Here is a 25,163-nt window from a genome sequence, read left to right on the forward strand (position 1 = left end):
CTGTTACAAGTTTGGTATATTTTCTTCTATTTCTCATTATATAACTATTTGAAAATATTTAAAGTTTTTCACAGAATTGAGATGTTGATTTTTTTTATCAACTCTACATGATAATCTAAGAGGATATGCCATTTACATTGTTTCTATAAATAACGCTATTCCATAAATAACACTATAATCCCACTGCCTTTTATGTGATTGTTAACTTCCATCTTTGAATTGTTTAGCTTTGTTGAAAAAGGGGCTCATGATAAATATTGTCAGTTTTTTCAGAAATGTTGTTACCAGTTTATAATTTCACCATTAAGTGTACTAGCTTACTTTTCTCAGCCTGCTCACACCAGCATTGACTGTTAGAGTTTTATAAAAAAATTTTTGATAAGGGAAAATGGCATTTCACTATCTTAATATTCAATTATTAGCTTACTTTTTTATTGTGGTAAAAATACACATAACACAACATTTGCCAGTTCAACAATTTTCACATGTATAATTCAGTTACATTGATTATGTTCTTCAGGTTGTGCAATGAGTATCATTTTTATGTCTTTTAATTTTACTGATGGCACTAAAAATTGTGTTATTCACACTCAAATCTGTTGTTCTGTCCTTTTTTGGCTTCCATTGCTTTTACACTTAATAATTCCTAAAATTTATTAAATTCTCACTCTGAGTTGAATATTATGCTAAGCATAATTTTGCTTAGTTGTCTGTATGTGTGTGTGTGTATAATGTGATTATATGCATATGCATGTTTACACACACCTGTGGTTTTGTCCAGGAGTCCTTGGGTGGTGCAAACGGTTAAGCCCATGACTAGTAGCTGGAAGGCTGGCTGGCCGAACCTACCCAGAGGCACCTTCAAGACAGGCCTGGTGATATGCTTCCAAAAGGTCACAACCTTGAAAACTATGGAGCAGTTCTACTTTGTACACATGGGGTTGGCATAAGTCGGAATCGACTCAAGGGCAACTAATGACAACATAGGACTATATGGATACATATTAAGAATGTTGTTAATATCAACCCTATTTTACAGAGTAGGAAACTGAAAGTTGGTACAGTGTGACAACTGAAATTTGAGTTGTCTGTGTGATTCAGAGTACTGGTAAGCGCTAAACCAGGGCCGAGTGTTCTCTACTCTGGATGAATGTAACAGTCACACATAGTCATTTCTGCTTTAAAAAGTTAATATCACATTTATCAAAGAGTTGTAAAACTTTTATGAAGAATTCCCATACATCCCTTAGTAGATTTTTCCAATATTTTACATTTTGCCACTATTTGCTTTATTGTTCTCTAATTTTGTTTTTATGTATATATAAACACACATAAATATACATATTTTTCTCTGAATCAATTGAGAATAAACTGTAAATGTGATGCCCTGATGCCATGTTGCACTGTATTTCCTAAATGAGAAGGACACTTTATAACCACAGTGCAACCCTTAAAATTAGGTGTAATTTTACCCTTAATACAATACTATCATCTAATTTAATGACTCCACTTAAATTTCACCAATTACACCAGTAATGTCTTTTTGCCTGGTATCCCAGTTGAGGATCATGGGTTGCATTTAATTTTTCTTATTACTTTAATCTTCTTAAATGTAGAATAGTTCTTTAGTCAATCCTTGTTTTTTATGACCTAGACATTTTTTAAGAGTATAGTCCAGTTATTTTGTAGAATGTCTCTCAAGTTGGATTTGCTTGGTGTTTGGTCAGAATGATTCAAGTTTGTCGTTATTGTGAGGAATAACAAAGAAATCCTCCCTTTTCAGTCTCATTGGATCATGTCTGAGGCATACGAGGTGGAATTGTCCCATTTCTGTTGATCGTTATGGTCAATTTGGTTAAGATGGTGTCTGCCAGGTTTCTTCATTGTAAAATCACTGTTTTTCTCCCTTGTAATTAATAAGTATTTGGTAGAGAGATACACTGAGACTGTGTAACTGTCCTGTTCTTCAACAAACTTCCACCTACTTGTTTCAGTTCACTGATGAGTCTTGTGAGAGTTATGACTGTGATGGCTGGCAAATGTTGATCTCTTGAAAAGATTTATTAGTTTGTATTCTGTTGTAAGAATGAACTTATTTTTCTTCTTTATTTGTTTGTTTGAATGTCACTATAGACTCATGGGTTCCTATTTTGTTCGGTGTGTGTTATCAACAGTTGGCATACTTTTTTTGTAAAGGGTCAGTTAGTAAATATTTTAGGCTTTTGGGACTATAAGGTCTTTGTCACAACTAGTCAGCTCTGCCATCATACTGCAGAAGCAGCCATGGATAGTATGGAAATGAATGGGAGTGGCTTATTCAAATGAAGCTTTATTAACAAAGGTAAGTGATACGATGGGTTTGACCAAAGGCTGGAGCTCGTCGGCCCCTGGGCTGTGTTGTTATTTATTTTGATGCTCAAGCTGTCCCAGATTTAGCCAGTAGGAGCTCCTTCACACAGATTCTGTGTCCTTTTGACAAATCTGTTTCATTTTTTTGTACTTTATTGCTTTGTGGCACAAGATGTTCTTAGTTCATCTTATACTCTCCTTGCCCCAGCCCTGTGATCAGCCATTTCTCCAAAGAGACCTGCTTTGATATTGTGGGCATGGGTTTTAGAGACCAAGATCTGGACACTGGTGTGCTTTCTGTGCTCATTGCTCTTTGAGTGCCATTGCTTGCAGACCCCTTTGATGGACAGATCTAGAGAAAGTAAGTTTACATGTACATCCATATACAAGTACATCCTCTCAGGAAGGTGAGAGCTGAGCTGAGCTCTCAGGTATCAGAGTAGCCGATTAAGACAAGAAGCCAAAGTGAAAATAGCAGTCAAGCCTTTAATCACTTACTTGGATAGTATAAGCAGAGGGTAACTTGCCTGGAGCATATCCAGACTGCCCTTTGCCCACCCCTGCATGGAATGGTGCCAGGCGAGGGTCTGGTGGGTCACTGCAGATGTGGGGGCAGTTTTACTGCCAGGGTGCCCCAAACACAGGGTTGCTGCAGTTTTATGGACCCATAGGCCAGGGTAAGTTTGAAGGAGAAAGACTAGGTTAGAGCGAGTACTGAATACTGAATTCGAGTGCAAGAAACAGTCTTGCCTATCCCCCACACCCCAGAAGGAGGTTTTCCAGAGGTGTCTGAGGAAGGGCTCTGCCAGAGGCCTCTCTACGGAGGGGCCTGGGCTAGGGTTGTAGACACACGGAAGGCTGGGCCGCCCAGGGGCCTGAGTCCTCGAGAGAACGTGCACCAGGTTTGAATGCCAACTTGGTGTGAGGAGCAGTTTTCCGCGTGAGGCCCTCCAGGTAAAAACTCTGTAATTGCCTGCGGTCAGGTGTGAAAAATCACAAACAGGCTTTTGACCAGTCCTCATATTTCTTACATACATGCAGCTAAACTGATCTATGTGTGTTGAAAAGTATGAGTTCACACCAGTAAACTGTCTTATCCACTCCACGTGGTTCCATCTAGCCTTTAAATTGTTTATCTCTGCAGCTTTCTCCTTCCATAGCGAGGAGTTTGATTCCCATTTTCTTTAATATATTTATCTATTTGCTTATTCATTTCAATGAAACCAGTGTTCTGATCCACGCATATACCCCATCACTTTCTCAGCTTTGACACACTGCTTGCTTCCTTGGCCCTGACACCCCTCAGCTCTGACTTGGAATGGGCCTTGCTGCCTCCTTGGCCACACTGTTTCTTTGGTGATGACCTCTAATGTCACTTCGGCCCTGACCAGGAGGGTCCTGCCAGACTCAGCTACCTCCTCGGGACCCTGGGCCCTGGGGTCCTGCAGGCTCTGGCACCTCCAGGAGATGGAAGGGAAGGAACCAATATATATATTTTTAAGACAAGGAACAGGAGAGTGGAACAGCACTTGCTTTTCTTTTACCTTTTTAATCCATCTGAACTTACTATGCCGTTTCATGGAATGTGGGGTCCTGACTTGAAATTTATACATTTCTAAATGACAACTTTTTCAATACTGTTTTCAACTGAAATGCTTTCTTTTAAGGGCACTGTAAAGGTAAATTATACCTCAGTAGCTTTTCATAGAGCTATCACTCATTTATAGCACTTCACTTACCTGAGTAGCGGAATTGTTTTGCTTTGATGCTGACTTTGCCCGTAACACTTTTCTCTCTTTACATTGTTATTTTATATTGTTAGCTGTAAAAACATCTAAATGTATTAAAAGTATCACAGTAATACATGTTCTTGGTAACAAGTGACACGATACAAAGGCTTATGAATAAAAATTTAATACTTTCCCCTGCCACCTCCTTCCAGCCTGTATCCCACCTCCTTCCAGCCTGCATCCCACCTCCTTCCAGCCTGCATCCCACCTCCTTCCAGCCTGCATCCCACCTCCTTCCAGCCTGCATCCCACCCCCACGTACCCGGTGTCCCCAGTCCCGTGCAGCCTTCACCCCTTTCTCTGCTTCTGCAGGCACAGACCCACACATGCATACACAGGTGTTCCAGAGACAGAGGTATTGAGTCCTTTTACTTTTCAAGAACCTTAATTTTAGGTTTGTTTTTTTTTTTTTTTTAAGCTTTGAATATAAAATTCAAGGGTTTTTTTTTTTTTTTTTTAGATTGTGGTAGATAACCATGTTACAAAACACTTGCCATTTCAACATTCTTCATGTGTACAATTCAGTGACATTAATTATGTTTATTGTTTTTAACCCTCACTATTATCCTTTTCCAAATACAATGTAAAAATAATGTAATGAACCTGTTATAAGCACCACTAAGCTTAAGAAATCAAAAGTTACCAACGAGCCTCCGCGGACGCATCTTGGGGACATCTCACCCCCGCTCCAGGGCTAGAGATGACCCCGCCCGCCCTCAAGACTGTGTATTGTTCCTTCTCTCCACTTGGCTGCTTCATAGTTTGTCTTTGCTTTACTGTTCTGCTGTGTGTGTTTGCATCCCAAACGATTGATTGTTTAGCTTCTGTTTTACATAAATGTATCAAAATGTATGTATTCTTCTGTGATTTGTATTTTCCACTCTATTTTATATTTGTGAAATAAATCTATTTGTATTTTATTTTGCAAGAAGTGAACTCATACCATACACACGCATACACATATACAGTGAAACCTGTGAGAGCCGGAACTCGATGAGACTGCCTGTTTTGCCGGCTCTCGCAAGTTTTCTGCCTTTGACAGGGTGCAGTCTTAACACTTTTCTATCGCTTTCTGTTAGTGGAAGATATTTAAGTTTTCCTTCTCTGACAGGTTTTCACCTTACACAGGTTCTGGCTTTTGCAGGTTTTACTGTATTTTGATGCAGTATGCTCTTTGCAGTGTACAGTATATGACAGTAGTAATTACAGCCAACATTTACTGAATGTTTAGGATTACAGTGGGCCAGGTGCTATTCTAATCCCTCTACATATGGGGATTCATTTAATTCTCACAAATATCCAATGACATAAGTACTATTATTATCCTCATCCTAACAACAACAAAAACTCAAGGTACAGAGATAAAAACTTGGAAAATTTCATTAAGTGGTGACAAAAATGTAAAGAGAAGTAAGGAAATTATTACTCAGGTAATGGCTGTCTGTGCTAGGATGAAGTGGGGGTGTGATCAGGGAGAGGACCATGAGGTAGAACTGAGGGCTGGGATACAGTGAGGGCTTTAGCAAGCTGGAGCAGGCGGATGCTACAACCAATTGTTAAATATTCCGGGATTTTGGGAGCAGGCTGTTAAACCACTGGCACCTTGATCTTGAGATCAGCCTCGGTGGGAGTATTTACATGATGGAGGTGGAAATCAGAAATCAGTAAAAGCTGCAAATCAGTTCCTCTCCCCTAAGCCCAGCCTGGAGTTGGTTTACCAGCACACCAATGGGGGATGGGTTTCTTGTCAGGCTGCTGTCGGTGTTGTTTCTTGATTTGAAAGGTGGTTGTACAGGTGTTCATGTTACATTAAGTTGTACACTTATGTTTTCTGAAAGTGTGTTGCATTTCACAATGTCGGTGAGGAAGGGGAGTGTTCTTTGTACATCATTGGTGGAAGTGGGGCCAAGGCAAAAAACGTGGAGGGCAGTCTGGGAAGTGGGAAAGAGATTCCTTTATGACCAAAAAGTGAGACAAATTGTATGGATGATAATTTGTTTGAAGATGTAATAATTGACATGTAAATAATTGTTGAGTGAATAAACAGATGTTCTAAATTATACATAAATGGATAATACATCTATCCTTACTTATCAACTATCTCGTTATGCAATATTTCACATATACGACAAAAAATCTACTATCAGACTATTTTGTGCATTAACGGCATACATCTGGCAGTAACCAAACACCGAGGTGTGAGGCGAGAGTAACACTGTCTGTGATGGTTAAGGTTATGTGTCAACTTAGCTGGGCTGTGATTCTCAGTGGTTTGGCAGTTATGTAATGATGTAATTTGGCAGTTATATAATTTGACAGTTATGTAATGATGTAGTCATCTTCCATTTTTTCATCTGATGTGATCATTTTTCATTTTTGCATAATGCCGATTTTGCATAATGATTTTGTATTTGGAACCTAACTGTGTTGATAAGTGAGGAGTGGGAGTGGGAGTGAGTGTACTTTTAAAACTTAAAAGCAGATACGTGAGCCCTTGTTGCTTTAAGAAAGGCTTGATAGTAAAAGATTTCCATGGGTCTAACTACATTTCTTGTAGGTACAATTTATGGTATTTTATATATATTACATGTATTACTTCATATTCTTATTTTTATTGGCAGTTAGATATTTTGCAGATAATTACTTTGAAATTTAGATATCATGGAATTGATACATTTTAATTTTCATATTAATTTTTATCCATTCAGTAAGCGTTTATTAACTGTCTAGTCTCACGTATATTTGGTATATACAGGTGACATTGATTCTTTCTCTGCTCTTAAGGAATCCACTGTCTATAGGAGAAAAAGGCTGCAAAACAAATAATACAATAAAGGGCTGTCTTACTTTCTCTATGCTTTGCTATGTAATATGTGGGGTGCAAATGGAAACAGTCTTTAAATAAAGACAAGTTTAATTGAGGATGGAAGAAAAGTACGGAATATTGGGAATACTTGGCTTTAACAGGAAAGGGGAAATTATTAATATAAAAGTAGGAAAAATTATCCATGTAAACATTTCATATTTATATGTTCATTAAAGAATAGTAATACATTGTAATTAAAAAAAATGTTCTTTTTTTCATATTCTGACAGTGAATAATTTGAAATTGCCAATACTTCATACATTAATTTGTTTGGATTCTGTGATATCATTGGAATTGTACAGTATGTGATAATAAGTATTATAATTATAAAAATGCAATTATTGAACAATTTCTAAGAATTCTTTATAATTCCATTACTCCTAAGAATTAACCCAAAATAATTGCATCAGGCTAATTTAATTCCATTGTGTGTTTTGTGTGTTTTTTCCCTTCCTGTTTTATTCTAGATGGTCCCCGGCCGTCACAAAAAGAAATTATATCACTACGGGCATTTATGCTACTTTTTCTGAAACAGCTCATATTAAAGGTAAAATAGTTTTATATAATTCATAAATATAGTATATTAGGTGAAAGGGAATTTATAGCATAGTTTAAAACCATTATTGTTAAATTAGCAATAACTTCCTGGGTGGCACAAATGGTTAAAGCACTTGACTACTAACCTTAAAAAGTTGGTGGTTCAAACCCACTCAGAGGCACCTTGGAAGACAGGCCTGGTGATCTGCTTCTGAAAGGTCACAGCCTTGAAAACCCTATGGAGCAGTTCTACTCTGCTCATATGGGATTGCCATGAGTTGGAATCGACTTGAAGGCAACTAGCAACAACAGCAATTTTTCATTCATGGTTGCTTTCAAAATTTTGTAAATCTTAGTAATAACTTCTGTTGGACTTCCTTTTTGGCTAAATGCACCTTGAGGTCTTCCATATTAATGGATGTATCCATATTAATGGATAAGGAGCATAGGCATATGAATTGAGCATAAACATTTTATTCTAGAGAATGGTCCATCTTCCATTTTGAGAAGACTTACATAATGTATTTTATTGCAGTAGAATTTTTAAAAGATTAAGATCAAGACAAAAGGTAAAATAAAATTGATAATTGTAAAGTCTTGTGGTGAATTGGACTATTTCAAGGAAAGAGTGAATGGTTAGAAAATAGTACTATGAATATAGAATGTCAATCAAATATCAATAACAAAAAATAGATAAAATTTTCAAAATATTTACTTACTTAACTTAAAATAATACAGTCTATGAAATATGAAATCTGGGGATTTTAATTAAAACATCCCTAATTTTAAGTTTTATTTATTATATTTTAAAGTAATTTTGATGCCTTTCTTGAATTAAGGTTTGCATTTTAGATTCAGTCTAAAGTAACAGACCGCTTTGTCTATATTAGGATCGAGGGGTCAAGGAAGATGAACTTCAGAGTATATTAAATTACCTACTCACAATGCATGAGGTAGGCCATGTTCTTAGTTTTTCATTTTAATTTTTATTTCAAACTTTTGAATAAAATGTTAACTGAATAAATATTTATGATCCTTATTATGCAGGATGAAAATATTCATGATGTCTTACAGTTACTAGTGGCTTTAATGTCAGAACACCCAGCCTCAATGATACCAGCTTTTGATCAAAGAAATGGAATAAGGTATGATTAGAGTATTAGTATTGTTAACTAGACTTTAATTAAACACAGTTGTGTTTTCTACAATAAACCCTATTGTACAGACTTCTGAATAAATAGAGCAAAATCTTACATGTAAGAAGGAAATAAATGGAGACAATGGCTATTAATGCTCTATGGCTCAAGGGAACCAATGAAGTGCGTAGAAAATGTGTCTTGGAAATCAAGAAGAAGAATGAAATTGTTGCTCGAGTAGAGATATTTCAAGTAGAGGAGAAGAACAAGAACATGGTAGGAGTTTAGGCTTGAGCTGTAGTGGCCAAATTTCGAATGTCCAAATTTAGAATGTGGTAAGACATTTAGATTTTGTTCTGTTGGTGATGAGGATTTAAAATTTTTGAATGTGGGTATGTGCTCAGATTTCCATTTTGTTAGATTTAGTCTGCAGTGTGGAGCACAGATTGCAGAAGGACAGCACTGATGTGTGACAGCAGCAGAGAGATGGTTTCCTTCATCGGTGTTACAGATGATGAGCTAGGAGAGTGGAGGTACAGTGTGGATCCTAGAGGTGAAGGCTGGTTTGAAACAAGAGGCCCAAACCACGAGAATTATAAAGTTAGCTGTCTAATAGGTAAAAAAAAAACGTTCTTGATTAGGATCGTTATGAACTTACGTCTGACTTAGCCTCTTGCTAGGGTTTTTGTTTTTCTAGAGTATGAGTTGGTGGAATAAGCAGGAAATCTAGGTAACGCCATTTTCAACTAACTAACCAGATGACAAAAGAGAATTTGCAAATTCTTTATCAATAACTGTCAAGAGATTTTATTTGTGCTTTTTTTAACATGACTGTTTATATAAGCAAATAACTTTCCCGACTTGAAGAACTCCTTTTCAAATCAGAGAAGCAACCACGTCATTCCTGTATGGATATTTGAGATATCACTACTACCTTTGAGTTTACAATCTATGGGGTTGCTAATCTATTTGAAGAAGAGGACATATATGTTAATTTTTAACAACTACCATCATTTTCTTACGATTAGGTTGAATTCTATGAAATTGCTGGTACTTAAGTGATATAATCAAATAATGCCAGTTTTATGTGGTTCAAGTTAATACTATAATACAATTACATTCATTCTTCTGAAATTATTTGTAAATTGAAGTTAGTATCCTAGCATCTGCTCTTTATTTTATTAATTGATCATTTAAGTGAATCAATCGAAAATGTCCTCATTGCCTTTGGGTAAGATATAAAACTTAAATGGGTTGATACAATGAAGTGCAGAAATAGAATTCTGAACTATTTTGACACATTGAACACATGATCTTATGAAGGAGAGTGCTATTTGGTAAGATCTTTAGGGTTGAGATAGTATTTTAAATGCATGGAACGAAAAGATTAACAAAACCAAACCCATTGCCATTGAGTCAATTCCGCCTCATAGTGATCCTATAGGACAGAATAGAACTGCCCCGTAGAGTTTCCCAGTCTGTAAAGTTTTTCAGAAGCTGACTGCCACATGTTTCCCCAGTGGAGTGGCTGGAACTTTTGGTTAGCAGGTGAACGCATAACCACTGCACCACCACGCTCCTTAGGCACAAGGAATAAAAAAGCCTTGTGGCTCATGGTTGACCATCAGCTGAACATGCCAGATTGTTACTGGTATGTTGAAAACAATCGCAGAGATGGAAGATGGCATTTCTTGGCTATTTCAGTTTTTCTACTTCAGAATAATGCAGAGAAGATAGGTTCAGAAAGGTTAAAAAGAGGGAAAAAATAGCTTTACAAGATGTAAAAAAAAATATGGAAAAGGGTTAAAACATTGAATAATATGTAGCTTAGAAAACGGGGATGGGGGATGTTGGTGGTCCAGTGGTAGAATTCTCACCACACGTGAGGGAGACCCAGGTGGATTTCTGGCCCATGCACCTCATGCGCAGCCCCCTCCCATCTGTCAGTGGAGGCCTGTGTGTTGCTGTGACGCGGAACAGGTTTCAGCAGAGCTTTCAGACTAAGGTGGACTAAGAAGAAAGGCCTGGTGATCTACTTCTGAAAATCAGCTAATGAAAACCCTGTGGACTGCAAGGGTCCACTCCCAACTCGTCACAGGAACAGCAAAGGGCTGGACAGCCTTCCGCTGTGTCGTGCATGGTGTCACTGTGAGTCAGACGTCAACTTGATGGTAGCTAACAACAACAACATCCTAGAAACAGGTGTTGTTGTTGGGTGCTTTTGAGTCTACTCCGACTCATCGTGACCCCATGGGACAGAATAGAACTGCCCCATAGGGGTTTCCAGGCTGTCATTTTTACGGAAGCAGATCGCCAGGTCTTTCTCCCGTGGAGCTGCTGTGTGAGTGTGAACCACCGAGCTTTCGGTCTGTAGCTGAGCGCTTAACCATTGCGCCACCGGGGCTCCTTTGAAAATAGACATTAAAGGGTAATAATTGTATATGAAGTTTTTTTCGAAGGGGAGTTTGATTGATTGTGATTCATACATACTAAGAATTGAACAAACAAAAGGAACTTAATTTAATTCCGGTGGTATTTTAGCTGGACTTAAGGCGGCCCTTTGTGGTGTTAAAATACTAACTGAACAACTGAAGGAGAATTTGATCTTCTTATGTTTGTAAATCTTCACGAGAAGAAGAGACAGCTACCTTACCTAGTGTAGACCATTTTCTGGCCGAATATAGTGAGCTTGAGCAGATGAATTTTGATTCATCTATCTTATTATTTTACAAGTAAGCATTCACTAGCTTATTTGTCAGTAAGTTTCCTATTGATACTGTATCATTATCCTTTGAATCCAGTTTTGCAAGAAACACTTGTCTGATTGTGAAGAAGATCCTATGTAGTGTGCATGTGTTTCCCTAGACATTTTCATGTTTTATAATTGAATCATAATTTCTGTTGACCCAGAGTAGAATCTTCTATCTTCCCCCCTCCACACACACTTACTCGCAGTTTTTTCTGGAGAATAGGGATTCTGTGGGAGCTTCCGATTGTATTTCTGAGTAGAGCTACACTTCCAGGCCGTGAGCTCTTAATTTGGTTCTCCAGATTGTGCCTGCTGTTGAAAATACTTTATAATGATTTTCTGAATTTTCTCTACCTTTATATCTTTCCTTTTCTACTATTTTTGTTATTACTGATCCTGGTCCCTGAGAGTTCTGAAACTGGATTTCAGTGTAAACACAATACATTGAGGAATTTGGGGGTTTTGAAAAAACTCACCTTCCAAGGAAAATAATCGCTCTTAAGCTTTTCTGTTCTCATAATGTACTTTTCAATGTGCTAAACTCAAAGTAAGAAGCAATATTAACAATATCTTATTTTCTTTTTTAATAGTATAGACTAATGTTAAAAGTAAAATTGATGACATGAATTTTATGTTATTTGTTTGCCTTTGTAAATGTCACTAAAATGATATGAAAATTACACTGCATTTCCTATTAGCAGCTCCTTTTCATCAGCCTAGATTACATCAGCTTTGAGATGTACCTTGACATTTTATTTTTTAAAAAACGTATTTAATACGATGAAACACATCCTAATTTCATAGAGTTTCCATTGCCACTACTGCAAGAACCTTTTATAATTCTAGATTTAGTTGCAAAAAATATATTGTCATTGCCCTCTCTACCATATGGAGAAATATTTACCTCAAAAAAAAAAAAAGTAGTGGGATAAAATTTCTAAAGTATGTATAAACATTATAATGGGTATGGCCCTGTTCTAACAGTATTTGTAGTGACTGATAGGGTAGGTTATATGTTAGTAGAGGCTTTTTATCCATGTGACAGAATACCTCTCCAACTAGCTTAAGTGAAAGCAGAATAATGTGTCTGTTATAAAAACATCATTAGGGTAGGAATCAAGAACTGTGAAACTGCCAGGAAACAAGTTTGTTCTCTGTTGCTCTCTGTGTGGCTGCTTCGTTCCTCTTTCTTTGTGTGGGCTAGCTTCCCCAACCTCTCTCAGCAGAATCAAAACATGGCTGGCCTAGATGGTGTTTTAAATCATGTCCTAATTCAAGAGCCAAGCAGAGACTAGATAACGTTTCTCAGACCCCATTCCAGATCCTTGCAGAAGAGATATAACTAGGCAGATGTCTACCCAGGCTCCAATTTGCCATGACAAGAGGCCATCCGGTGCAAATGTTGGGGGCAGTTCTCAGAGAAGAGGGGGTTCTAGAAGGCAATACTTATAAACAACCAATGGCATTACCCTTTGGAGTATATATTAGAAGGCCAAGTTTAAAGAAAAAATAATGAAATATGCTAATTTTAAATTTTTACAGAGAATTGTAAGTATTCTGAGAGACATTTGATATTTTATATATTTATAGCTTCTTTGTAAAGCATACATTTAGGTTTTTAATATTAGTAAGTGCATGAAAGATTAAAAAGATTATATGTATATATTGTTTTTTTATTTTAGAGTTATCTACAAATTATTGGCTTCTAAAAGTGAAAGTATTTGGGTTCAAGCTCTGAAGGTTCTGGGATACTTTCTGAAGCATTTAGGTCACAAGTAAGTTATTATTTTTCATAATGAATTGTAGACATATCTACTGAAAATGTCCTTTTCCTAATCTTGTATCTAATTTAACATGAAATTTTACTGGAATAATCTAACAATGGAAAATAATAGCTTCCTGTGGTAAACAACGTAATACTTTATAAAATAATGTTTTAGTAGTAGATTTTGGAACAAAATCTCAATTGAAATGATACAGTTTATGTCTATTTGCTTCCTGAAAATAAAATGTTGTTCCTTTTAAGGATGTAATAAAATATTTTGTAAAAATAAAATAAAGCCCATATGGATATGCATTTCAACAAAAACTTTCTCTAACCCAGGGAATACCATGTCTATTGAAGTCTCTCTAAGAGCTGATCTTTGTTCACATTCTGAGTCAGTATTTTATTATTTGTTTGTTTCCTTTTTTTAACAATGAGGCTTGTTGATTTCTTTTGTGATTTGAAGATCCTAGAGTACCTTTTCTTTTACAAAGCCAGGAAGTTAGATCTTTTTAAAAATACTTTTTCAGTAAGCAACAACTGCTTGTATAATGATTGTACTTACATACTATGTTGTCCACAGCATGAATATTCTTTTTAAAATCCATTTCTGTACAGCTGATAGGAAGGAGCTGAGGTTTTTTTCTTAGAATCTCACTGTTGTCTGTTCTTTTCAATGATTAAATTAACCAGAGAGTTTATTGGTGACACTGACGAAAACTGCATAAAATCTAGATGAGAGATCTTTAACATGCTGGATAGTCTAGATATTACATACATTTTGGTACCAAATCAATAGGCAAGTAAAGGAGAAAAGAGGCATGAAGAGTTCAAACAAAGGGAATAGTTCTTACAAAATCAGGACTGTAGAAAAGATTTGCTCCGACGTGAAAAACTGCAAGGATACTGGGTGACACAATGCTCACAGTGCAGAAGGGTATGCACTTTTAATATTAAGCGGTAACGATCACTTATTTAAAAGAAATTTAAATAACTTAAAGAAACGTACTCTAGATGCGACCTCTTAGACAGTATCAAGAAAAAGCATTTGAAGATATAGAAAAACATGGAAAAGTACAAATAATGTAAAATTAAAAATAAGCAGGCAATTCCTATGTAAATATGGTTGTTTAAGTCTTTCTCCTTCTTCTGTAAAATTCATAAATAAAGCAGCAAGGAATAAAAGATAAAATCTCTCACAAGCACAATTGTTAGGATGATAGTTACAATCCATGCACTCCAAAATATGAGTAACAGCTGCTTAAAGCTGTTAAGATTGTATAAAAGCTGTGAATGATATAGGGAAGAGAGAACATAAGAAAAATGATGAGAGGGTTCAATGATAGCAAATCTCACAAAGGGTCAGTGAAGGTACCCTTTCTGGAGATAAAAGGCTCACCATAAGGTGCAAAAGTTGATTGCTTCTTTGAAATAATAGATACAAATGCAACATGGCGGTTAGCAGAATCCTCTTGAATCATATTGGATTCAGAGAACCATTTGATAAATAACAAAGAATTATGCAGCTGAGCCGTACATGCAGATGAGCCGTATTTGAGGGAAGCAGTCTGAAAGAGAGAAGCTCATGGGCACAGCATAGATTTGAGTCCCAAAAACCCCAGGAAAGTGCTACCCAGGTAGAATGGTGCGTACTGAGCTGTAGGAATTCATTCAGCAGGTAGGAAAGCTGTAGCGAACACCCCTGAGGAGGGGCACAGGGAAAGTGCGACAGTGCAGGCTTGTGCTCCCATGTCTCAGGCAAGTGCAGCAATGGGAAAATAATGGGAAAATACCAGGAATTGGATCTGGAACCACACATCAGTCCCAGGACACATACAACAACCAAGGTGGGAAATGCCGATCAGCCAACAGCCCACTAGGAACCAGCTATCCCCTTCCCCACCAACCCCCTGGTGGGAGAACTGGGTCAGTGCTGCTGGCCTGAAAACCACGCCCAGCGCTGCTTGCTCTGCCACAGGAAGGAAGGCCACGCCTCAGCGCTGCTGGCTCTGCCACAGGAAGGAAGGCCACGCCCCAGCGCTGCTGGCCCTGCCACAGGAAGGAAGGCCACGCCCCAGCGCTGCTGACCCTGCCACAGGAAGGAAGGCCACGCCCCAGCACTGCTGGTCCAGCCACAGGAAGGCCACGCCTCACCGCTGCTGGCCTGCAGTGAAAGATCAACCAAGCACACATGTATGTGGCGGAAATCCACGCCCAGCCATCCAGTGGCTCCAAAGCCAAAACATATCTGCCAGGCATAATGTCAGGAGAACCTCCACCACTATTCCTTCCAGTGCAGCAGACACAAGCCAGAGAAATTTCTGGCAGTCGCTGAAGTGCAGTGGAGACCACAACACAGTACGTGAACAGTTGGTTCTGACAGAGAGGTGAGGCTGACACCTGAACAAACAGCCTTGGAACAGTGTGAGTAGGTGAGCACTGTGTGGATGGGAGTTCCTGTGAATCCTGGGAAGAAACAATGAGGTGAACACAGCGTGGACTGGTGACCATAAACAGTGAAGACGTGGGGTGAATCAGCAACAGCTGCCGTTTACAAGGTGGGACTTCGAGGATGGTGTAATATAGCCAGTGTTCCTGAGAGAAGAGTCTTGTTGCGTGTCTGTATCCACTGCAGTTTCTGGGTGGAGGGCCTAGTGTTAGAGTTGTATGGCTAGCCCTCACAGTGAGGGAGACTTGTTGATGAGCAACCAGGGGCAGCCAGTAACCCCAGTGGGGAGACATGTACTTGAGGGGCATACCCAGCATCTCTCGGGGCGGGGAGGAAGTCTGACATCAGAGTAATATGGCCAGCACCTCCACTATTGGTAGGGAAGGTGACCACGGCTAACACTACAAGTGACAGAGTTAAGTGCTGTAGTGGCTAAGTCGGTTCCCCCAGTTAGGGAAACTAGCTATGAAACAATGACGGCTGGCGCCCCTGGGGAAGGAGAACAGCAGTGAAGCAGCAACAACTAGTGTACCTAGAGAGGGATGCTGGAGTAGAAACACAAATACATCCTACAATAACATAAAACAGTAACAACAATAATAAAGAGGAAGAGCAATCTATAGAGAAGGGGAAGAATCTAACTCTGATTTATCCAAGCAAAATAGTAATAATAATATCTTAATGTCTTGAAGACAGCAATTACAAAGTATATGAAACATAGGAAAGGATGGCTTATGTAAATGATGAAAACAAAGGAGCAGGAATTGTCCCAGAGGAAGGTCAGGTACTGCAATTACAAGACAAAGACTTCAAAGCTTAGAATTAAGTATGTTCACAGAGATAAAGGAAAACATGGAAAAGATTTAAAGAAAACCTAAACAATATAAGAACAAAACAAGAATTTCAATAAAGAGAAAGAAATCTTAAAAAAAACAGACAGACAAACAAATACTGGAGCTTAATAGTAAAATAATACGAATGTCCACCGCCATGGAAGGATTCAGCAGTAGAGTCGAAATGTCAGAATAGAGGATCAGTGAACTTGAAGACAGGACCTCTGAATTTTCTCAGTGTGAGGAACAAGCAAAAATGGAATGAAGAAAAATGAACAAAGCTTAAGGGACATGTGAGACACCATCAAGAGGGATAATATGTGCATTATGGGAGTTCCAGATGGAGAAGAGAGAGAGAAATGACCTGAGAGAATTTTTTGTAGAAATAATGGCAGAAAACTTCCCAAATATCATGAAAGATAGGAAATTTACATTCAAGAAGCTCATTGAACCCCATATAGGATAAACCCTAAAAGAAACACACCGAGGCACATCGTTATCAAACTTTTGAGAACCAAGGACAAAGAGAATTTTGAGAGTGGCACAATATGAGCTAAGTATCATACACAAGGGTCCTCAGTAAGACTAAGTGCTGATTTCTCTTCAGAGACCATGCAGGCAAGAAGGCAGTGCGATGACATAGTTAAAGTGCCAAAAGAAAAGAACCATCATCTAAGAGTAATGTACCGGGCAGAACTGTCATCCAAAAGTGAGAGCGAGAGTAGCTGTTGAGGATGCTTATGTACACCAAAAACCTCCTGGTATTTGGTTCCTTGGTTTGGAGGTTTAGGGTCATGGTTTCATGGGACATCCCAGTTAATTGGCCTAATAACGTGTTTACTCCTTCTGTTCTATCTCCTAGTTCGTTGAATAAGGCCTAGGTCTTAAAAGCTTACAGGCAGTCATCCAAGTCATAGCAATTGGTCTCTATTTGCATGGAGCAACAGAGGAAGAAGGAGAGTCAGGGATAGGAGAAGGATACGGAATGTGTGGCTAATTGCATCCATGAACAACTGCCTCCTTTGCTATGAGACCAGAAGAGCTGGATGGTACCCAGGTGCCATTACTGAACATTTTTATCAAAGATTCTGTAGAAGAATCCTGATCAAAGGGGGAAAATGCAGAACAGAATTTCAAATTCTTATAGAAGCCAGAATTTCTGTAGCCATGGAGGCTGAATGAACCCCTGAAACTATTGCCCTGAGATAATTTTTAAACCTTAAACCAAAAATAGCCTCTAAAGTCTTCATAACAAATAAGAGAGAGAAATTCTATACACTAAAGAAAGCACTGGAGGGAAGTGGAGCAAAGAAGCCATAAATCTCACAAAAACGTGTAACAAAATGGCAGAAGTAAAGCCTTTATCTTTGTAATTGCCATGAACATCAATGAATTAAATGCTCCAGCCAAGAGACAGAGAGTGGCAGAATGGATATAAAAACATGACCCATTGATATGCTGTCTGCAAGAGACACATCTTAGACACAAAGACATAAAAAAGTTAAAAGTTAAAGGATGGAGGAAAACATTCCATATAAATCATAATCAAAAGAAAGCAGGCGTGTTAATTATAATATCAGACAAAGTAGTTTTTAAGTCAAGATCTATTGTTATTAGAGACAAATAAGTGCGCTATATAATGATAAAAGGGAAAATTTACTGAGATGATACAACAAATACCAGTATTTATGCACCTAATGTCAGAGCCCCAAAATTTATAAAGCAAACTGACAGAATTGAAGGGATAAATAGACAGGTCTACAATAATAGTAGACACAACCTTGCTTGCTGAAAGTGAAGAGCACTTGAAGCACTTACTAATAAAGATCAAAGACTACAGCCTTCAGTATGGGTTACATCTCAACATAAAGAAAACAAAAATTCTCACAACTGTACCAGTAAGCAACATCATGATAAATGGAGAAAAGATTGAAGTTGTCAAGGATTTCATTTTACTTAGATCCACAGTCAATGCCCATGGAAGCAGCAATCAAGAAATCAAATGACACATTGCACTGGGCAAATCTGCTGCAAAAAAATCTCTTTAAAGTATTAAAAAACAGAGATGTCACTTTAAAGACTAAGGTGCGCCTGACCCAAGCCATGGTATTTTCAGTCACCTCATATGCACGCGAAAGTTGGACAATGAATAAGAAAGACCGAAGAAGAATTGATGCCTTTGAATTATGGTGGTCATGAAGAATATTGAATATACCATGGGCTGCCAGAAGAACGAACAAATCTGTCTTAGAAGAAGTACAGCCAGAATGCTGCTTAGAAGCAAGGAGGTGAGTCTTTGTCTCACGTACTTTGGACATGTTATCAGGAGGGACCAGTCTCTGGAGAAGAACAGCATAGATGGTAAAGTAGAGGGTTAGCAAAGAAGAGGAAGACCCTCAACAAGATGGATTGACACAGTGGCTGCAACAATGGGCTCGAACATAACGATCGTGAGGATGGCGCAGGACTGGGCAGCGTTTCTTTTTGTTGTACACAGGGTCACTGTAAGTCGGAACCGACTCAATGGCACCTACCAGCAACAACACAATAATAGTAGGAGATTTGAATTCAATGCTTTTGATAATAGGTAAAACAACTTGAAAGAAGATCAATAAAGTAACAGAAGACCTGAATAACACTGTTACTAACTGGACTTAACAGACATGTATAGAACACTCTACCCAACAACAGCACAATATACATTCTTCTCCAGTGCACTTGGATGAATCTCCAGAACAGACCATATTTTAGGACACAAAGCAAGTCTCAATAAGTTTAAAAAGATTTAAATCATACAAAACATCTTTTCCGACCACAGTGGAATGAAACTAGAAATTAATAACGGAAAGAAAACAGGAAAAAAATACAAATATGTGAAAAGTAAATAATATACTACTAAATACTCAATGGATCATGTAAGGAATCGAGAGAGAAATCGGAAAATACTTAGGAGTGAATGAGAATGAAAACAAAATATACTAAACCCTATGGGACTCAGTGAAGGCAGGTTTAGAGGGATGTTCATAGCAATGAATGTCTACATTAAAAAAAGGAGGAAGGTGCTAAATCAATAACTTACCAACTTGAGGAATTAGAAAAGGGAGAACAAACCAAGCTCAAAGCTACCAGAAGAAACGAAATTATAAAGATCAGAGCAGAAATATATGAAGTAGAGAACAGAAAACCAGTACAGAGAATCAACAAAACCAGAAGTCCGCTCTTTGAGAAGATCAGTAAAATAGACAAAACAACAGACTAACCGAGAAAAAGAGAGAGAAGGTGAAAATACCTAACATCAGAGACAAAGATGGAAACACTGCAACCAATCCTGTAGAAATAAAAACGATTGTAAGGGAATACTATGAAGAGTCATATGCCAACAAATCAGACAATTTAGAATAAATGGACAAAATCCTTGAATCACATAAACTCCCTAAATTGACTCAAGAAGAAAATGGATCTCTACAAACCCATAACTAGTGAAAAGATTGACCTCCCAAAAAGGGAAAGTTCTGGTCCAGATGGCTTCACAGGGGAATTCTATCAAACATTTATAGAAGATGTGACTCCAGGACTATTTTAAACTTTTCTAAAAAACAGAAGAGGAAGGAACACTACCTAACTCATTTCATGAAGGAGGCATTACACTGATGCCAAAACCAGAGACACCATAAGAACAGAAAAAGACAGAGCAACATCCTTAATGAATATAGGTGTGAAAATACTCAACAAAATTCTAGGAAACAGAATCCAAAACATACTAAAAGGATTTAATATGTTTACACCATGGTCAAGTGGGATTTATCCCGGGAACGCAAAGATAGTTCAACATTAGAAAATCAATCAATGCAATACATCACATTAATAGAACAAAGGGAGAAAGAAAAAAAAAAAAAACACTTGATCATCTCAATTGATGTAGAAGGGGTATTAGCAAGTCACCACCCTTTCATGATAAAAACACTCAACAACATAGGAATCCAGGGAAAATTCTTCAATATAATAAAGGCCATCTACAACAAACCCACAGTGACCATTACACTAAACAGAGAAAGACTGAGAGCATTCCCATAAGATCAGAAACAAGATTGGAATGCCCACTCCCACCTGCCATTAGGCTGGTGGGGCGGGGGGGTGGGGGTGGGGGAAGAAAGGTATCCACATTGGGTAGGAGGAAGCAAAACTATCCTTTTAATAGATGACATGATTCTATACATGGAAAATCCCATAGAATTCACGAGGAAACTATTAGAACTAATGAATGAATTCAGCAAAGTGGCAGGGTACAAGGTCGACACACAAAATCAGCAGGGTTTCTGTACATTAGCGGTGTGCAGGAAGAAAGGGAAATTAAGGAAACATTACCTTTTACAGTAGCATCTAAAAGAATAAATTTAACCAGGAAAGTAAAAGACCTGTATACAGAAAACTATAAAACATTGCTAAAAGAAATCAAAAAGGATCTAAATAAATGGAAGAGCATTTCGTGCCTGTGGATTGAAGACTTCATATAGTTAAAATATCAATAATATCCAAAGCAATATATATATTCAATGCAATCTCCATCAAAATTCCAACAGCCTTCTTGACAGAAATAGAAAAGCCAATCCTCAAATTTACATGGAAGGGCAGGGAACACTGAATAAAGAAGAAGAATAAAGTAGGAGGACGAACACTTCCTGACTTCAAAACATACTATAAAGCTATAGTAATTTAAAAAGTCTGGTATTGGTATAGTATCAGACACATACACCAATGTATAGAATTGAGAGCCCAGAAATAAGTCCATACATCTATGATCAACTGATTTTTGACAAGGGTGTTAAATCCATTCAACAGGGAAGGAAGAGTCTCTTTAAACGGTACTGGGAAAATTGGATCCAACTTTTACACCATACACAAAACCAAGTTCATATGGATCCAGGGCCTTAACCTGAAAACGAAAACCATAACATTCATACAAAAAAATGTAGGGATGAATCTGGGGGTTGTGGGTTTTTGTGATGAATTATCTAATACGGCAACAAAACCAGAAGCAGCGAAAAACCAAATAGATAAATGGGACTTCATACAAATTAATTCTTTTTATCAAAAGACTTTATCTAAAAAAAGTGAGAAGACAGCCTACAGAGTGGAAGAAAGAATTTGGGCACCATATATCCAATAAAGATCTAATATCCAAAATTTATAAAATTCTTCTACAAGTGAACAACAAGAAGACAAACAACCCAATCAAAATATGGGCCAAGTGCTTGAACAGACATTTCACCAAGGAGGATATTCAGATGGCCAGCGAGCACATGCAGAAATGCTCAAATAGGGAAATGCAAATGAAAACAACAATGAGAGACCATGTCACTCCCATAAAAATGGTGATGATCAAAAAAATGGAAAACAGTCAGTGTTGACGAGGTTGTGGAGAAACAGGAACACTCATCCGTTGCTGGTAGGATTGTAAGTGGGTACAGCCATTGTGGAAAACAGTTTGGAAGTTCCTCAAAAAGTTGAACATAAAACTACCGTATGATCTGCCAATTCCACTCTTGCACACACACGCAGAAGGCCTGAAGGCGGCGACGGGAACAGACACGTGTGCACCCGTATTCACTGCAGCACTGTTCACAATAGCTAAAAAGTGGAAACAATGAAATGTCCATCAGCTGATCAGTGGATAAACAAAATGTGGTGTATACGTACAATGTGTATTGCTCAGCCATAAAGAGGAATGAGGTTCTGATGCATGCCACAAGGTGTGTGAACTTAGAGGATGTTTTGCTGAGCATATGAAATAAGTCAGACACAAAAGGACAAATACTGTATGATCTCACTTATATGAAAGAATCAAATATAGAGAAGCTAAAAGTAATTAGTGGTTATCAGGTGTGGGACGGAGAGGGAAAGTGGGGGTGTTTACTTAGAATGCATTGCGTATATGTAAAAGGTGGCGGGATAATTTGGGAAGAGGTAGCAAGAATGGTTTCACAACTTGAAGGATGTAATCAAAGTCACCGAAGTGTACACGTAGAAATTGATGCAATATTGTATGTTTTGTTGTATGCGTATCGCTGTAATAAAAAATTGGCATAACGTTAGTACATATGTGCCGAATAAAAAACATTGAAAATGTAAGCAAAGCTAACCAGTTTTTACCTCTCCAAATGGGTAAAACCTTACTACTTCCCTCATAAGATTTTAAGAAATTATGAGATATTAGATGTAAAGTGGATTAGAACAGTGCTTTGCGTATAGCAGATGTTAACTAGGTTAACTCTCTGCATATAGAAAATATTAACTGTGTTTAGTATTATTAGTAATCTGGATATTAACTTCTAATGGTTATTAACAAAGACTGGAAATTAAGGATATGGAGGAAAGCAGCTGGCAAGAATAAAAAATAAAGTGTATATAATTGTATGCTAATAAGCGAAAATTTCAATGAAATGAATGATTCCCCCCTTAATTAATTACTTAGTAAACACAAGAAGAAGAAGTGAAAAAAAAAAATAGACTAACAAGAAAAATAAACCACTTGTAAAAGTTACTATAAAGGATTACTTCAAAATAAGCTTTAGTAAGACCGTTTTTATAGTTCATGTTTTTTAAACTTCTAATTTCTATGTGTATAAACTTATCTAGAGAGAAAATAGGCTACAAAAATCCCTAATTACTTTTCTGAAATCATGTAATATCTTGCTAGAAACCTTGATAAAGATAGCAAAAAAAAAGAAAATGTTGCACAAATCTCACTCGCTGTTGTTGTTAGGTGCCGTCGAATCAGTTCCAATTCATAGCAACCCTACACACCACAGAACGAAACACTGCCTGGTCCTGCGCCATCCTTACAATCGTTGTTATGCTTGAATCCATTGTTGCGGCCACCGTATTGATCTCACTTACCCTCCTTAAAAAGAATATTCCGCTAAAACCATGTAAGATTTATCTCCCAATACAGTGGATAGTATAATTTTAAGAAATGTATAGCTAGAATAAAAAATTGTATAGGATGATATTTACATTAATATTTTTATTAGTAGTAGTTGACATATATACACTTAACAAGTAATGACTATCAGTGGATAATATATATGCATTGTATAGCAATTATTTGTGATGTAGACATTGTTATTTATCCTTGTTTAGAGATGAGAAAACTGGAGATTAGAGAATTTGCCTTTTATCCATACTTAGAAATCTACTTGTCAGTCAAGTTGACTTCTGAATTTGGATTTGTCTAACTCTGGAGCCAGAATTCTTAAGCTCAGTATATTGCCATGTGATAATTTGAATAGGTAGCAAAATAACAATAAGTACAATTTAATATGTAGTTCTGATAAAATCAGAATATTTCTTTGGTGTTACGTGGTAGATAGTTCTCTTAAATAGCTGACATCAAATATAAATATGAAACTCTAGCAGCATTCAGATCAGTATTGAGACAAGTGTTTCCACTATAATGTAGTCATAACCATTAATTATTATTCAGGATTTGAAACAGAAAAAAGAGACAATTATTAGAAAAGAGAGAAGGAAATATGTATCATTATTTATAGATGATTTGATTACATACCTAGAAAACGTAAGGAAATCATCTTTAAAACTCTTCAAAAATGAGATATCATCCAAACTTAGCATCTCATTTACATCTAGAAGAATTTTTTGGCCTGACAGTGAATCTCATCTGAGCCCATGGAAGAAGCTAATTTCAAATCTGGGTATGTTAGTCTCTTTTTAACACCTCGATCCAGACCCATGGGAGACTCAGTCTCTGCTTTCTTAGGGCTCTGCTTTCTGAAGGAGACCAAAGAAACCAAACCCATTGCCTCTGAGTTGATTCCGACTCGTAGCAACCCTATGGTCCAGAGTAGAACTGCCCCATAGAGTTTCCGAGGAGTGCCTGGTGGAGTAGAATTGCCGACCTTTTGGTTAGAAGCAGTAGCTCTTAACCACTACGCCACCAGGGTTTCCTGAAGAAGAGAAGCCCAGAAATGGAGAAGGAAGGGTACTTGCACATGTAAATAAAGCAAGTAAAACAAATAAAAACATTTATTGCAGACAGGGAAAGGGAGACTTTAAGAACTTAACTAACTTTCCCGAATTTATGGAGCAAGTTATTAACCTGATAACCTGTTGCTGTCGAGTCAATTCCAACTCAGAGCAACCCTATAAGACAGAGTAGAACTGCCCCATAGGGTTTTCAGGAGCAGCTGGTGGATTCGAACTGCCGACTTTTTGGTTAACAGCCGAACTCTTAACCGCTGAGCCACTAGGGCTCCTACTAAGCTGATAGTAGAGTACAAGTTTCCTGATAGCTATTTTATACTCTATTCATCATACCTCGCTTTACTGGACTCTTTCAGTCCAGGCCAGCTTCTGCTACCCCTTCTCTCACAACAGAAGGGATGACAGAGGCAGAATCCTACTTTGCCATGGAAAACTTTAGTGAAAGGTTAAAAAATGGTCTTGTCCAAAGATAAATCAGAGTTCATTGGTCTGATCTTTCTCCACCCAGCCAACCCAGAGAGTATGTAAAGTCTCAACAAAAAGGTATATCCAGGGCATGTTTGTGTCTCTGAGAGCTTACCTCCTTTGGAGCCATTCTCTACAATGAAAAGAAGGTAGAGAAAACGATAATGAAATTGTTCCAAGAGACGTGCCAGAGAAGTTAGTGTTAACTATAAGGAATACAAGA

At 37.6% G+C, this 25,163-nt stretch overlaps 1 protein-coding gene across 1 annotated transcript in view; it reads left to right on the plus strand.

The window, feature by feature from the left end:
• NBEA (neurobeachin) overlaps positions 1-25,163 on the plus strand; it is a 685,423-nt gene that overhangs the window by 95,168 nt on the left and 565,092 nt on the right. The window contains exons 13-16 of the mRNA XM_023740363.1: positions 7,473-7,552; positions 8,433-8,495; positions 8,590-8,687; positions 13,110-13,202. Of these exons, the coding sequence (XP_023596131.1) occupies positions 7,473-7,552; positions 8,433-8,495; positions 8,590-8,687; positions 13,110-13,202 (334 nt within the window). The remainder of the gene's footprint in view (positions 1-7,472; positions 7,553-8,432; positions 8,496-8,589; positions 8,688-13,109; positions 13,203-25,163) is intronic.

The sequence above is a fragment of the Trichechus manatus genome, unplaced genomic scaffold, assembly GCF_000243295.1.
Source record: "Trichechus manatus latirostris isolate Lorelei unplaced genomic scaffold, TriManLat1.0 scaffold00153, whole genome shotgun sequence".
In the NCBI taxonomy this organism is placed as follows: Eukaryota; Metazoa; Chordata; class Mammalia; order Sirenia; family Trichechidae; genus Trichechus; species Trichechus manatus.